The sequence below is a fragment of the Parasteatoda tepidariorum genome, chromosome 4, assembly GCF_043381705.1.
Source record: "Parasteatoda tepidariorum isolate YZ-2023 chromosome 4, CAS_Ptep_4.0, whole genome shotgun sequence".
Classification (NCBI taxonomy): Eukaryota; Metazoa; Arthropoda; class Arachnida; order Araneae; family Theridiidae; genus Parasteatoda; species Parasteatoda tepidariorum.
Window position 1 is genome coordinate 24,185,014 of NC_092207.1, and position 15,391 is coordinate 24,200,404.

General features: G+C 32.1%; 1 protein-coding gene across 1 annotated transcript in view; it reads left to right on the forward strand.

The window, feature by feature from the left end:
- Positions 1–15,391, forward strand: part of LOC107455932 (ELKS/RAB6-interacting/CAST family member bruchpilot) — an 89,721-nt gene that overhangs the window by 65,871 nt on the left and 8,459 nt on the right. Inside the window, exons 9-13 of the mRNA XM_071179543.1 lie at positions 1,659–5,120; positions 6,386–6,559; positions 7,358–7,557; positions 11,089–11,221; positions 12,634–13,294. Of these exons, the coding sequence (XP_071035644.1) occupies positions 1,659–5,120; positions 6,386–6,559; positions 7,358–7,557; positions 11,089–11,221; positions 12,634–12,672 (4,008 nt within the window). The 3' untranslated portion in view covers positions 12,673–13,294. The remainder of the gene's footprint in view (positions 1–1,658; positions 5,121–6,385; positions 6,560–7,357; positions 7,558–11,088; positions 11,222–12,633; positions 13,295–15,391) is intronic.

Below are 15,391 nucleotides of genomic sequence, written 5' to 3' on the forward strand. Positions count from 1 at the left end.
CAACCGAAATTCCAACAAGTCCATGACTTAATGGCTTACTAACTGAGAATTGTTTGTGGTAATTGATGTCTTTAACCACATAAAAATATTTTAGCATCAAAATCAATTTCAAAAGCTTCGGCTGTCTTACTATTTTGGAAAAAGATCTCCCATATATAAAAATTGCGCGTATTATTTACTTTGGTGAACAAGATTATTTTATTTTGGACCAACTTTAAATTTTATCATTTTTATGCAAAATGTAATAATTCAAATAATTTAAAAAATTTGTAAACGATACATTATAAGTTAAATTTATTGTATTAATAAGAAAATTGTAAGCATACTGTCTTTCACTTCCTTAAAACTCCTCTGTTAATGTAAGAAAAATTTGCCCAAGGTACAACATCATGTTACACAATGGACCCCAATATATTGCTATATATGGCTAATAATTTAAGAAATTATTATAAAGCTTTTTTTGCTATTTTGGGCTCTCAATAGTTGACTAAGAAGCAAGGCCCAAGAACAACAACCCTTTTGAGTTATGTGTTACAGTTACGCTATACGCAAAATTTTGAAAATGTAAATTTTTTTCTTCCTTATACTTGGAAATTTTCTGTCAGCCAAACGCAGAAATTTATCATGCTCATGTTACTGCTAAAATGGAATAATGCCCGTAAAAGTAATTGATCTGAAAATTGGTTTTACTTAAAGGGTGTACAAAATCACTTTTCCATTTGAAAACGCGTTTTTAAGAACATTAACTAGAGAATTTAGCCTTGCCTTCAAGAAAAGAGCAGTGGTCTGGATCCATTATTATAAATTCAAGGTTAATATTTCGTTTCCACGTAATGTTAAAAGTGTTTTTAAACGTATCAAACAATCATTGTTTCGAATATTTTTTTTAAAAACTATCCACATAATTAATCCATCACAATAATCAATTTCTTTAAATTAATTAATTTTAATTTTTTAAAATTAATCCACAAATCGTCTGCAGGAGAATTTTTAGGGCGTTCTGTGTATTTATAATTAAAATTTTAATCTGGATGTAAGAGAAATAGTTTAAATGTAACAGTTGAAGATAATTTAAAATATGCATTTTTAATTTTCTTAATACTTTATCTTATGTTGTATTATAATCATAATAATATTTTAATAAAAAAAAAGATATTTTTTACTAAACTGAAACACATTTTTTTAAAGTGTCACAGATTTTAAATTCATCTTTATTAAAATTCTATCAAGCGCTTATGTTGAATTACATTAATTTGTTTTTCATAAAGCAATGGAAAAGAAACAGACTTTGCCTTTTGAAATATCTAAGAAATTTTTGCTTCACACCATTCCTATTCTCTTATTCAGTAAAGGAAAATGAAAAATTATTAAATATTAAGTTTACAGTTTACAATATAAATGTAATCTATTTTTTAATCTTATAATCTTTCTTTTATTTGTAATTTATTTTAAGCATGCCACGTGAAAGAATGAGATTATTTCAGAGTATTAAAAATGATCGTAGAATTGTAATTACTTTCTTAAAATGTTAAAAATATTTTTAAAATGTTAGCAATTTTTTTAAAATTTCAACATTTTTTAATCGAACATAAATGTTTGCAAAGCGCCATATGTTTGTGGAAATACAATGACTGAATTATTGTAAAAACCAATTTCAGATTGAAAATTTGGAAGATCTTCTCAAAGAAAAGGACAACCAGGTAGATATGGCTCGTGCTCGTCTAACTGCCATGCAAGCACACCACTCTTCCTCTGAAGGAGCTTTGTCCAGTCTAGAAGAAGCCATCACTGATAAAGACAAGCAAATTCAGCAGCTTAGAGAGCAACGAGACAGGGCCGAACAGGAACGCAATGAAGATCGAGAATTGCACGAGAGGGAAATAGCAGAATTCAAAATGAAAATGCATGGTTTGGAGAGTGAAATGGAAAAGTTGCAAGTCCGTTTGGAAAAAGCCGCGGCAGAGAAAGATAGAGTAGAAGCAAAACTGGAAAATTCTCAGTCTGAGTTGGGCCAAGCTCGTGCAGAATTAGAAAAAATTCTAAACGAGCAAAATAAGTATCAGAATGAATGGGATCGCCAGAGAAGTGAAACGTCTTGGCATTCCATGGAGAACGACAGACTGCGAGAACAAATGGAACGAATGAAGCTGGAACTCGAAAAATCTCAAAATTCCATAGGGAAATCCCATTTGTACCAGTCAGATGAAGTTGGAAGAGTTCAGGAGCGATTAGAAAGGACACAATCAGAACTTAGAAGAGCCCAAGCAGAATTAAGAATGAACCAAGCAGAACAGGAAAGATCTAGAGGAGAAGTGGAACAAATTCAAGAAAAACTAGAGAGATCCCAAGGAGAAATTTATAGATTGAAAGCAAAACTAGAAAATGCCCAAGTCGAAAAAGAAAGCCTCCAAGAAGAGTACGATCGTGTGCAAGCTGCCGTTTCGCGTTGCCATTCAGAGCGAGACGCTGCTCTTACTGAAGCTGAAAAGTTGAAGACAGAGTTAGAGCGAGTCCAGACGAATCTGAGCAAAGCTCAGCTGCAGCACGAGAAGACACAAGCTCTCTTGGATAAGGCGCAGTTGGATGCAGATCGCATTCAAGAAAAATTGGACAAGTCCAATGCCGAAGTCCGTCGATTACAGTCAGAGAGAGAACGCGCCCAATGCGAGATAGAAGGTCTTCAAATGCAGCTGAATCAGGTTCAGAATCAGTTTCAGCGACTCCAAAAGGACAAGGAAACTTACCATATTGAAACGGAAAAAACTCGAGAAAAGTTTGAACGATCTCAGAGTCAGATGAGTCGCCTCCAAAAAGAAAAAGAAGTCTTCCAATCTGAGCTAGAAAAATTACAAGAGAAAATCGATGTGCTTCAAGCTCAGTTAAACAAGGCGCAGAAAGAAAAAGATAACTCTCAGGCTGAGTTTGAAGTTATTCGTGAGCGTTTAGAGAAGTCTCAAAACCAATTGGAAAAATATCATGTTGATTACGATACGTCGCAGGCAGAACTGCGAGTTTTACGCGAAAAGCAAGAAAAGATGCAAATGCAACTTCAGAAATCAGCAGAAGATAGAGAAATGTCTCGAGCTGAATATGAAAAACTCGTCGAGAAGCTTGAACGATCACAAAGCGAACAGTATAAACTTCAGTCAAAGTATGAACAAGTGCAGGCTGAGCTAGATAGAGTCACACTTGAGGTTGAAAAGGCTCACCTCATTGCAAATAAAACTAAAGACGATGCACGCAAATCTATAGATGAATTTGAAACATTGAAAGATATGTATGCCAGAAATTATTCGCAGCTGACAAAAACGAAAGAATCGGAAGAAAAAATGAGGGTTGAGAACGACAGATGTCAAATGGAGTTGGAAGTTATGAGGGACAGGCACGAAAAAGCTCAGATAGAATTGCGACGATTACAGTCTGAAAGAGATACACTACAGTCTGATGTGGATCATATGACTATTGAATTAGAAAGAGTGCAAAGTCATGTAGGTAAAACTCAGACTAGTCATGAAAAATCGCAAGAAGAGCTGGCTCGATTACAAGTTGAGGTTGAAAAAGTTTATGAAAAATTAGACAAATCTCAAACTGAGTTGAGACGTGCTCAGACGGAAAAAGATCGAATCCAATCAGAGAAAGAAAATGTACAATCGGAATTAGACAGGTATCAGTCACAGATGACGAAGTACCATTCAACACAAGAAAAATCCCAAGTAGAGTTTGAAAGATTGCGTATCGATTTAGAAAAATTCAGAGATAAATATGAAAAATCTATTGTAGAGATAGAAAAATTAACTCAACAGAAAGAAAGCTTGGCTGCTGAAGTACAGAAAATACATATAGATTTGGAAAAAACCAGGATGGAGAAGGGAGTAACAATAACGGAGCGTGAACGTGAGAAACATAGTGCTGAGGTTGAAAGATTGCACATTGAAGTTGAGAAAGCCAAAGATAAATATGAAACAGCTATGACAGAGTTGAAAAGATTGCAAGAAATTAAGTCAAAACAACCAGATATGGAGTTGCTTCGTAGAGAAGCTGAAGCAGCTCAAGCTCGTATTGAAAAAGTATCAGCTGTTGAAGAAAAAACTAAACAGGAACTAGATAGAGAAGCCAAGGATGTTGAACGAATGAGAGACCGACTTGAAAGAGTTCAAGTAGAATTGCTAAAGACGCGTGATGAGAGAGATGCTTTGCAGAAAGAAGTAGCAAGCTTGAAAGTAAACCTTGAGGAACTGGTGACGAAAATGGACACTCAAGTGTTCTCACAAAAGGAGATCGATTTCCACGCTAGTGAAGCAGCTCGTCTGAAGCAGCTGTTGAGCAAATCGGAAGCCGAAGTGCAACGAACATTGTCCGAAAACAGCCGCTTACAGATGGAAGTGGAGCGACTTAAACAAGACATGGAAGATTCAGAAGGTTACGCTACAAAGATGCGTGAAAGTCAAGAAAAACTACAAGCAGAATATGACAGAATGCGAACTGAAGTAAAGAAAATGCAGGACAAACTAGATCAATCTCAAAAGGAACTTCGAAAATTATCAGACGAAAAGGATGCGTTACAACGCCAAGTGAAAGAGTACGAAACGGAGCTCGAACGCACAAAAACATCTGTTGGCCAGACAGTCGAAATCCAAGAGGCTTCCAAATCAGAAATGGAGAAATATCGCTCAGAAATCGAAAAACACCGCAAGGATATTGCAAACCTTCAGAACGAGCTTCAAAGACTGGAAGGTCAATTACAGGAAACTGTTAATGAAAATCAAGATCTTCGCACGGAATTGGAACGATCTCTTGACGCTTTAGCAACTATACATAAACAATTAGAAGATACAAATGCTGACTTAGCAAAGGCAAGAGAGCAAAATAAACAACTTAAGTCCGAACAGTTAAAATCTCAGAAGCTCTCCAGTAAAGCAACTGCTGGCGAACGAGAGATTGAAGCTTTGAGAAATGATATGGAAAAGCAAAAATCTGAGACGCAGCGATTGCAGCAAGAAAATCAACAGTTAAAAAAACAACTCGAGAAAGCGCAGGAAGAGGTAAAGAGCTTTGCCGTAGAGAGAGAACGATTCCAAGCTCAGTTAGAGATGCTTGTTCAAGAATTGGAAAAAAGAGAAGTAAGTAAAAAAAAATCCTATGCTACTTTTAACTACTTTTATCATATTTAAAACTTTATCATATAATCTAAAATCTAAGTTGAAAAATGACTGTGAAATTTTCGTTTAATATTTCACATTAGTCCTGAATGAACTTAACTGAAATCATCTGTTATTAAAGTTTTCCTTATAAAGCATATGCTAAATATGCTTCTCGAAAATTCCTATTAAAACAAACTCAGGCTTAAATTAAAGAGCTTGTGTGAAATCCTTAGGTAGGGTGATAATCAGCCGCCAGATCTGTTCCTAAGGAAAAATACGCCCCATATAAGTTTCAGTTTATTTACTTTTAGGTTAACATAAACTTTTGGACTGTTGTGTATTCGTAGTGCAACGGAGAGGTTGCCCGCCTTCTATGAGTGAGCTTCGGGGGTTCATATCACATCTGAGACATTTAAATTTTATCTTTCGGGTTTTTTTTTCGAAAAAGGTTGATAACTATTAGTATGTTTAATTCAATTTCTATCTTATTATTTTTTTAATTTAAATTGATTTTTTTTTAAATTTAAATTTTCATAAACAAAAAAAAATTAATGGTATTTTTTATTTAAATACATGGATTTTTTTAAAGAAGAAAAGCTTGTAATTTAAAATTTGAATTAAAGTTTAATAATTTTTTAATTTTGCAAAATTAAGTATTTTTTAAAAAATTTACGAAATTAAGTTAAATTTGATTAAAAAAGTTTGTGATTTTTTTTAATAATCTCTACAATTTATTTTTTAAGAAAAGATCTATACATTACATATATCTAAAAATTTTTTTGCCTTTAAAAAAAGTTTTTTTTTTTAAATTTATTCAATTAAAAAGCAATAACTTATGAATTGCATAAAACATATTAAATAATTCTGAACTTTTTTAGAAAACAAAATTAAGAGATAAAATTTTAAATTCTATAGTTCGAGTGGGGATTTGAACCCGGCCCTAACCGTTACACAAGGAATATGAATCAGCTTGAAAGTGTTTTTAGTTTAAATGTAAATTAACTGAAACTTAATGGGGCATATTTTACCCTGGGGGCAGATCTGAGGTCTAATTTGTACCCTATTCAAGATTTTCAAACATACTCTTTAATTTAAGCAATGAGCTTGTTTTAATAAGTTTTTTCGAGAGGCGTACTTCTTGTAATTTTCTATTTAAATACACTCAAAAGAAGCGTTAGTAAAAAAAAAACAGTTTCTAATTTTAGAATAAGTTAATCATTTTTAAACGTTATCTCATTTCACAGCAAGACCTTCATAGTCTGCAAGGACAAAAAGGTAAACTGGAAGCCCAACAAGATGCAGAGCTTACGGCTCTCCGCAAACAATTGGACGAAAAACAAAGAGCGCAAGAAGATATGGAGAAAAAACTTAAAAAACGCAAGGAACGTTTGGATCAAATGGAGCAACAACTTAAACAGGTCTTTTTTTCCTTTCTGAAAAAGAAATGTACATCTTTCGTTCTTTTTATTTTAAATCAGAACTTTTTTTCAATCGTTTGAAATCATTATGATGTAATTACACCGAAGAGCCATTACATTATAACCACCCTGCTAATAACATGTAGGACCACCTTTAGCCCTCAAAACTGCTAGCACCCGCTGTAGCATTGATTCCACAAGGTGTTGATAGTAAGTCTGAGGTATCTGGTACCAAGCGTTCATCAACTGGTCCTGCAATTCCCTCACATTGAGAAGGGGTAGCGTGGCAGCACGAATTTGGTAGGACCACAAATGCTCTATTGGATTAAGGTCAGGTGAATTTATAGCCAGGACATGACTTAAAAGTCACTGGAATGTTCCTCGACGATTCGACCCTTATGACATGGTGCATTATCCTGTTGGTAAGCACCATCCCCCGCAGGAAAAACTGTTGCTATGAATGGGTGAACCTGGTCTGCAACTTTGTTCCAGTAGCTTACAGACGTCAGGGATTATTCTATGAGGATTATGGGTCCTAATGTGCCCCATGAAAACATTGTTCCTGGGCGAGAAACCATGAAAACCTGGGCGAGCCCATTGTTACAGATGGAGGGTGGTCATAATGTAATTGCTCTTCAGTGTACATTACTAACTGCAGTGTATGCAGTTCTTATAACGCACTTTTTAAATGTACTTTTCAACATAGAAAAAATAATTTTTTTGTACTTTTCAATATAGAAGAAAAATATAACAATTTTATAAAAAAATTCTTTTACATTTTGTTCTGTTCCCAACTAGGCGGAGGCTACGAAAGGACATGCTCCACCAGGGCAAATGGCTGACTTGCAACGAAAGAATGTTGAATTGCAAAAAGAACTAACAACTCTAAGGGAAGAATCCAACAGGTCACAGACAGAATTAGCCCGATTACTCCAAATCATGTCCACCTCGGAGGAGGAAAAATTCGCCTTGAATCAACAGATTAGCAATTTGCAGCAGTAAGTAAAAAATAAAAATTTTTAACGGGTGTCTCAAAAAGGGAAATAAAATGAAGAAAAACGGAAAAGAGCGAAATTCACGTAGGAAACTAGCTATATATCACCCGAATTTCAAAATTAGTAACTTAAGTTCGTCAACAAAAGGCAGTGATTACCTTAGTTGCCCTATGTGTTGCTAAATTCTGTAACTAATTTTGAAATTTAGTAAGAACTAATTCGTTTGACTTTTGTCAACAAAAGACACTGCTTACTAAAAGGCTATACTACACAATGTGTTCTACAACATGCCAGATCACCCAAATTTCAAAATTAGTAACTAAGTTCGTGAACAGAAGGCAGAGATTACTTAGTTGTCCTATGTGTTGTTAAATTATGTAACTAATTTTAAAATTTAGTAAGGATTAATTCGTTTGGCTTTTGTCAACAAAAGGCACTGCTTACTAAAAGGCTATACTACACAATGTGTTCTACAACATGCCAGAGCACCCAAATTTCAAAATTAGTAACTAAGTTCGTCAACAAAAGGCAGTGATTATCTTAGTTGCCCTATGCGTTGCTAAATTCTGTAACTAATTTTAAAATTTAGTAAGAATTAATTCGTTTGGCTTTTGTCAACAAAAGATACTGCTTACTAAAAGGCTATACTTCACAATGTGTTCTACAACATGCCAGATCACCCAAATTTCAAAATTAGTAACTAAGTTCGTCAATAGAAGGCAGTGATTATCTTAGTTGCCCTATGTGTTGCTAAATTCTGTGTTATACATTTTTACTGGCTCGATATTGGAATGTTATAATTTAAAGGATGGCCGAAACTAAAAAATAGTGAGCAATAACCCTTAACAATAAAAAAAACATAGAAGAAAACACACTAGAAATCAAGATGTCTTTGTAATGATTTTTCACATACCTGTTGCAGGTGGGAGACGTCACACAATTTGGCTTAGCTGCAATAATTTAAAGAAAAACACAAGGAAAAGTCCAGAGTTCATTTTTTTTTTTGTAGTTTATTACTGCAGATCACTTCTTATCAATAAAATCGTTGGGGCATCAGAATCACAAGTATGTCCAGTTAGGGGTCACAAGGCATATTTTTCAACATTGATCATCTTTTCATCTCCTAGTAGCATCAGTGGCGGCTGGCAGTTGTCGCAGTCGACACATAAACATTTCGCTTCTGGAAGGGCGATCCAAAAAATTACGATGGTGATAGATTGATTTTCGTTCTTGTCGAAAAAAACCGCATCCTTGGGGAGTCGGCGGGCAGGTATTACGCCATTAAAAAGGGAGTGAAGTTCCTTCCCTCAAACAGAGAGAAAACCGAAGCAAAATAAACGCTCAGTACGCGAGCGAGGTGACTGAGAAAAATCAAAGTATCGAATAATCACTTAAATGTTCATGGCGAGGAAACAAAAACAAAACAATCACAGCCCGCAGAGGGGAACCACAGAGGGTCGGAGAAATATGACCGCCATATATTTAAAACAAAAATAAAACTCCGTCTCTCCAAAGAGAGGAGGGGGTGAAAATGAAAAACCCCTGTTAAGGGATCGTAAGATGGTGTTGACAACTAAATTTCGAATGTGTCCGCTCCCAGAAAATGGGCGGTATTTAAAGAAATAGCTAGAAGTGGAAGTTAAACTTCCTAAAAAGCCAAAAAAATCGAGCTTAAGGAGCGAACTGAACTGAGTTAACTAACTCCTTAAATTTAAGCATAATTAAATACTAACGGCGACCGTACCGTAACCACAAACATGTGTTGACATCAAAGGTCGCCGACAGCCTTCTTTCCAAGAAAAAGGAGTGTCTGAAGAATGTGCAAGGAGCCTCCTGGGGAAAGTGTCCTCATTGCGCTAACGCGTTAAGGGGCGAGAAGAAAAAGATGAAGACAATAAAAACTGTATCTAAAAATATAAATTAAGCCGAAAAATTAGTATTTTGATTAATAAAACGGGATATTTAGAAATTAGGCTGTGACTTAATGTCACATTCTGCAACTAATTTTAAAATTTGGTAAGAATTAATTCGTTTGGCTTTTGCCAAAAAAAGACACTGCTTACTAAAAGTTTATACTTCACAATGTGTTCTACAACATGTCAGACCATTCCAAATGAAATTAATTTTACCTTCTGACAATACCACGCTGTACTGAAAATGGTGGCTACATTAAAAACAATGTTTTGTAGTTTTACTTAGCTAGTATGAGCATCTAAAGATGAATTTCGTAATTAATTTTAAAACTTAGTGAGCATAAATTTATTGATTATTATTTTCTGTGCAGCAAATCTTGTATTTTTGTATCCTTTGAGCTTTCTTTCAAATTAGTTATTTTTGTAGTTCTCTGCTAAAGACAAATGTTGATGTGAATAAAGGATAGTACACAATTAGAGAATTATGTTACGCGTGTTGAATAGCCTAGTGTTAATAATCAGTTATGTGCTACAGAATTGGATACCTGCAAGTGACGTCATGTTAGGTAAATGCTGGCATCTGTCGATTCAGAAGCCAATTAGGTTCAACAGACATATACGACGTCGTTATAGATATCCAATTAAATCTGATTTAAATCACGTGGTTAGGCGTAATCACTTCACTTCTTCTCAAGTTGCAAGTACCCAATTTAAACACTTTCTTTTTCGAAATATAATTTTGTTTCCAATGATGTAATGAGAGTATGCTCAAACCACAAAGTTTTATATTTATATTTTGTAAATATTTTTTGTGAAAGACAAACAGATAAAATATTTGTTTTCCTTTTTAAAAAAATGTATTCAATCTTAAAACCTGCTTCTGTTTCTGTCTTTACAAAAAGTGCGACTTTTACACCTTGACATGAAATAACTTGATTCTTTAAATGCACTTTTCAGTAAATCTTTTCACGTGATTCATGTTAATCTTTTCATGTTTTGAGTTAATCATTTCCTGTAATTGCAATAATTGAAAAATAGCTCTGAAGAGAAAAAAAAACAAATTATTAGTTTAAATTAAAAACTTATCTGATATGAGAAACATGTTGAATATATACTCGCATTATTGTAATATCAAAATGATTTATAAAACATTGTATTTTAATCATGTAAATTAATATAGTTTGGTTCTATTTCCCAGAATTATAGTTCTTTTCACCAGAAATGCAATTACTATACAGTACGGTAATTTCACCAGAATTTTTTTTCTCCGTTCAGGAAATCATGTTAACTATATAGAGTACACTAATCCCTGCTAATCCCTGAATTTTTTGAAAAGCAAATCAGATAAAAATGTCTAATAGAAGTCACAGGAAGTACTGAGATGACACGTGAGAGAGCCTGTCAAAAATCACGTGATTTTGTGACGAAATTGTTCTCAAAATTAACGAAATATGGCTCAAAAATTCCTGATTCGTCTAATATGGAGAGATTTTTCTATTGCAAGTGTAAGGGATTAATAGTGTGAAACATGTTGATGTGAAATTATATCAATTATTTAATGTTCAAAATCAAACCATATCTTTAATCACTTATCTAAGCAAATCATAAATTATTTCTCCAGAGCTATGAGAGAGAAAGATAACCAGTTAGGAGGTATGAGAAAAGGAAGTCAGCAAGGAGGCTCTCAAACATTACCAATGCCTCTCCGACGTTCAGAACCAGACAAGCAAGATCCATCGAAGCAAGCTCAACCAGTGAGTAACGATAAAGTTGAATTTATTCTATTATGTCTACTTTCATTTCAATCTTACCCTCTTAAAACTACAATTTGGGACATATAAAAGAGTGTTTCATATGTGATATATAATTTAAAAGTTGAGTTTAAGAGGTAAGAAAAACAAATTCAATTTTTAATCTCTAACAGTAACATTTTTCAGTTGAAAGAGAAATTCGAAGTTCTTAAGACAATAAAGCCCAACTCTCAAGTCATTTTCAAATTATTCAATACAATTTCGTTAAAAAAATACTTACATGTTTTGATTCCCATTCATAGAATAAAATATTTAGTTTCCAAAATTTTAGTTCATAAGATAATAATGATGAAAATGAAAGAAAAATAGACAAATTTTAATTAAAATAAAAATATTCTATTAAAAATGAAAATCTCTGAGAATACTTTTAAGACCATTAATGACACAAATTAAATTATTTATTTAATAAAAAATCATAACTGAAAGATTTTTTTGTTTCAATGGTACAATTTATATTCTTAATACTTAAAGAGTTTAATCAGTATTCGAAAAGTAATAAACGCAACAAAATGTAGACATAATTCAACCTCATGACATTTGCAAAATTAACTCCATTTACAAATTAACTCCTTATTTTTGAACTGTATATATATAGAAATAGTTGGACTCTATTTCTGTTATTTCCGTTGATCTGTCATTTATTTCAATTGAAAGATTTCATTTTCTTTTAAATGTGCAATTTAATTTTGCAGTTTAAATATATTATTTTAAAATTGTATGCAAAATGCCAGTTTCATGGTGTAACATTATTTCAACGCATTTGTCATTATAATTAGAATTCAAAGTTTAATAAACATAAAAAATATCTATTCGAAGAGTTCAATTCAAATTTGAATAATGTTTAATGCATGGAAGAAAAAACAAATTATAACTAGTTATTTTATTTAAGAAAATAAAATAAATTTTATTAAAAAGTATTAACACTTTATTTTTAATCCAAAATTTAAGTTTAATTCTTCGAATAAATACTTTTATAGTAGTGAAACTTACAATTATGGTCCTGGTATTAAATGCGTTGTCATAATGTTGCGTACAAGGAAACTGACATTTTGAATAGCATTTTAAACAAATGTATTTTAACTCTATAACTAAGATGGACTTTTTCTAAAAAATGCAAAAAGATTGTTTTAGCAAAAACACGAATCCCAACTATCCCTTTCTGTTCTGTAAGAAAGTAAGAATCTTGCATTGAAAATTCTATGAATTTGAAGATCATTATGTTTTGGCACATTTATTGCTTTAAAATACTAGCTAGACAACTTAAAAAAGCTAAACTAAATTGTTATGTCAGTTTTTTAAAACTTTTTGATTATTAAAATGGTTTTCATATTTCCTGTTCTTTTTCCCATTCATAGGGCCAAGGACCAGCCAGTTTCTTCTCCAGCTTCTTCTGATGCGTCTTGAGTTGCTATTTGCACAATGGACCATACTACTTAGTTCCAGCGAACATTATTTTTGATTCAAACTATGGTTATACTGCCATGTGAACAGTAGAGGTTATCACTTTGTGCCCCTGTTCTATGTTTTTACTTCTTTGTTAAGAAAAAGAAAACAAAAATATATCACAGCAAATGAAATGCCGTATGTTGGTTGTCAAATATAATCGGTGCCTTCTATTACAAGATATCTTAGACGATGGATTCTGTGCACGTCCCCCCTCCATTCTGTTCCTGAAAGAAAAAAAGAAAAAAGAACGTTATTTCATTCTCAGCACAGCTACACCCCCGTCTATCGATCGATTTTCGACTTTTCCTGCCTCTTATTTTTTTCTGTTTTCTTCTCTGCACTGAATGTTCTGTGTCTAGAGGTTTTTGAGTAACCGTTTCCTGACTGTCCGTACCATGTCATTCTTCTAAATGTGTGCCAACTATTATTTTTTTATTCTTTCGTTCGTTTTTTGTGCCAGACTTTTCCAGCTGAGCCCCTTTCACAAAACCAGCTGCCGTTCCTAATAGTATTCGAAAAACAGTAGACATCCACATCTGTTGCCATTTGAAAATGATGCTATTCTATATGGTAAGTGTGAGCTTCTTTCTTCATTTAAGAACAGTGAACCTTTAAGTTTGATATAATAAAGCTTTTGCTTTTATTTAAACACTTACAGAATTTTATAGTAAAATGAATTGTATATATTGATTGGTTTAGTTTGATAAATAAAATTACTTAAAAACTGCAACAACAAAAATTTATATGGTTGAGTTTCTTTTTTCATTAAAGAACAGTGGACCTTTAAGTTAGATATAATAAAGCTTTTTTTTAAACAGCTATAGAATTTTATAGTAAAGTAAACTGTATAAATTGATTGGCTTAGTTAGATAAATAAAACTACTTGAAAACAGTAAAAAAAAATTATATGGTTGAGTTTCTTTTTTCAATAAAGAACAGTAGACCTTTAAGTTAGGTATAATAAAGCTTTTTTTATTTAAACAGCTATAGAATTTTATACTAAAGTAAATTGTATAAATTGATTGGTTTAGTTTGATAAATAAAATTACTTGAAAACAGTAAAAAAATTATATGGTTTTCTCGAAAAAGTAAGAAATAAGAATCAAGTTGATATAGTCTTAATCGTCATCGGCATCATATCGGCAAATTAAATTATTATTCAGTAATTTATTTTCTTGTAAAGTACGAAGTGTAGTTTTTATATGCTTTTAAACAGTTAAATAAACTAAAACGTAAAATTTATGGAATTTAATCAATATAAATTTTATCAGTATCATTCACGTACCTCTTTTATTTGGTTTTCATGTCTTTCTAAAACCTATACTACATCTTCGATGGCTTAAAATTAAAATATAGCAATGCTTTTTAACTTAGCATTAGTATAGAAGCTAAATGGTGTGTAATGTTAAGTCAGAGAACTACAAATCTTTTATTTTTAAAAATTTAATTGAAAAATTTATTGTAGAGGTAAACTTTATTCAAAATCAGGAAACTATCAGATTTTTAATGAATATTGGTTTTCCTTATTAATTTATTTACTGTAGTTTTTTCAACCATATTACATTTAATTTAAAATGCTAAGTGATATTCAATGTGCGCAATAATAAAAGTTGAATTTGTTTGATATTTATTGATCTTAGAAGCGAATATTAAGAATGAAAGTTTTGAAGATTGCTAGCATAACGTTAAAAATTGGAGATTTATGGATTTTAAAAGTTAAATTTTATATTGAAACATCAACACTGAAGCAAAACATTGAAAACAGGATAGGAAAAACACCACAAAAGAGTGTTGTGAAGTATATAAATTTGAACCTAAAGCAGCCATTAAGAAAGTGGAAGTCAAAAGTTTTAAACTACGTCAGTAGTTCTATCCGTTGAATGAAAGAAATTTTTCGATTTTTCTTCAATGTATCGAAACTTGTATGCAATTTTAACTATCGAAATAAAATGTTTTGTAAACATTGCTCCTCTTTTACCTTTTTCTTTTCTTAGAAGTGAAAACTGAAACAAGTTCGTAAAGAATAAAATAAATTACACAAACATTTTATATATATATATATATATATATAATAAATATTAGTTCCTCTAATATTAAATAAATTATAGTCGATGAGCTATAATAGTAATTAAAAGACTCAGGGCCTTAGCGAACCGATTCGAGAGGTTTATGCCTGTTACAAGTCGTGCACCANATCAAATATAAAACTTTTAAATTAATATTTAAATTTTTAAACCTCCCAATATTAAAAAAATTGAAAAAGCTGCTGCTTTGGGTGTTCAACGTTACATTTTGTTTTGATTTACAAAAAATGTACTGGGAATATGATGATATAAAACTAATTAACATTTGATAGTTGTTTCCAGAACTATTAACTGTTAAAATTGTAGTAAAAAATGCCTCGCCAGTGGTTCTGCAGTTCACAAAATGACAACCAAGAATTGAAATTTCTCAGGCTGAAAGGACTCTTTTTATTTGGAATTTCACCTTAGCTTTTATTGAAATTCTTATTCATTTAAATGTTATTGCTATTTTTAAAGCTTTTTTTTAAAAACTTTTTTTAATTTTTTTTAAAATAATAAATATTTACCCATTGTTTTTGAAAAATTTATCTCCCTCTAGATCTTTATTTGATTAGGTTGCACTTTAGTTAATGCTGAAAATAAC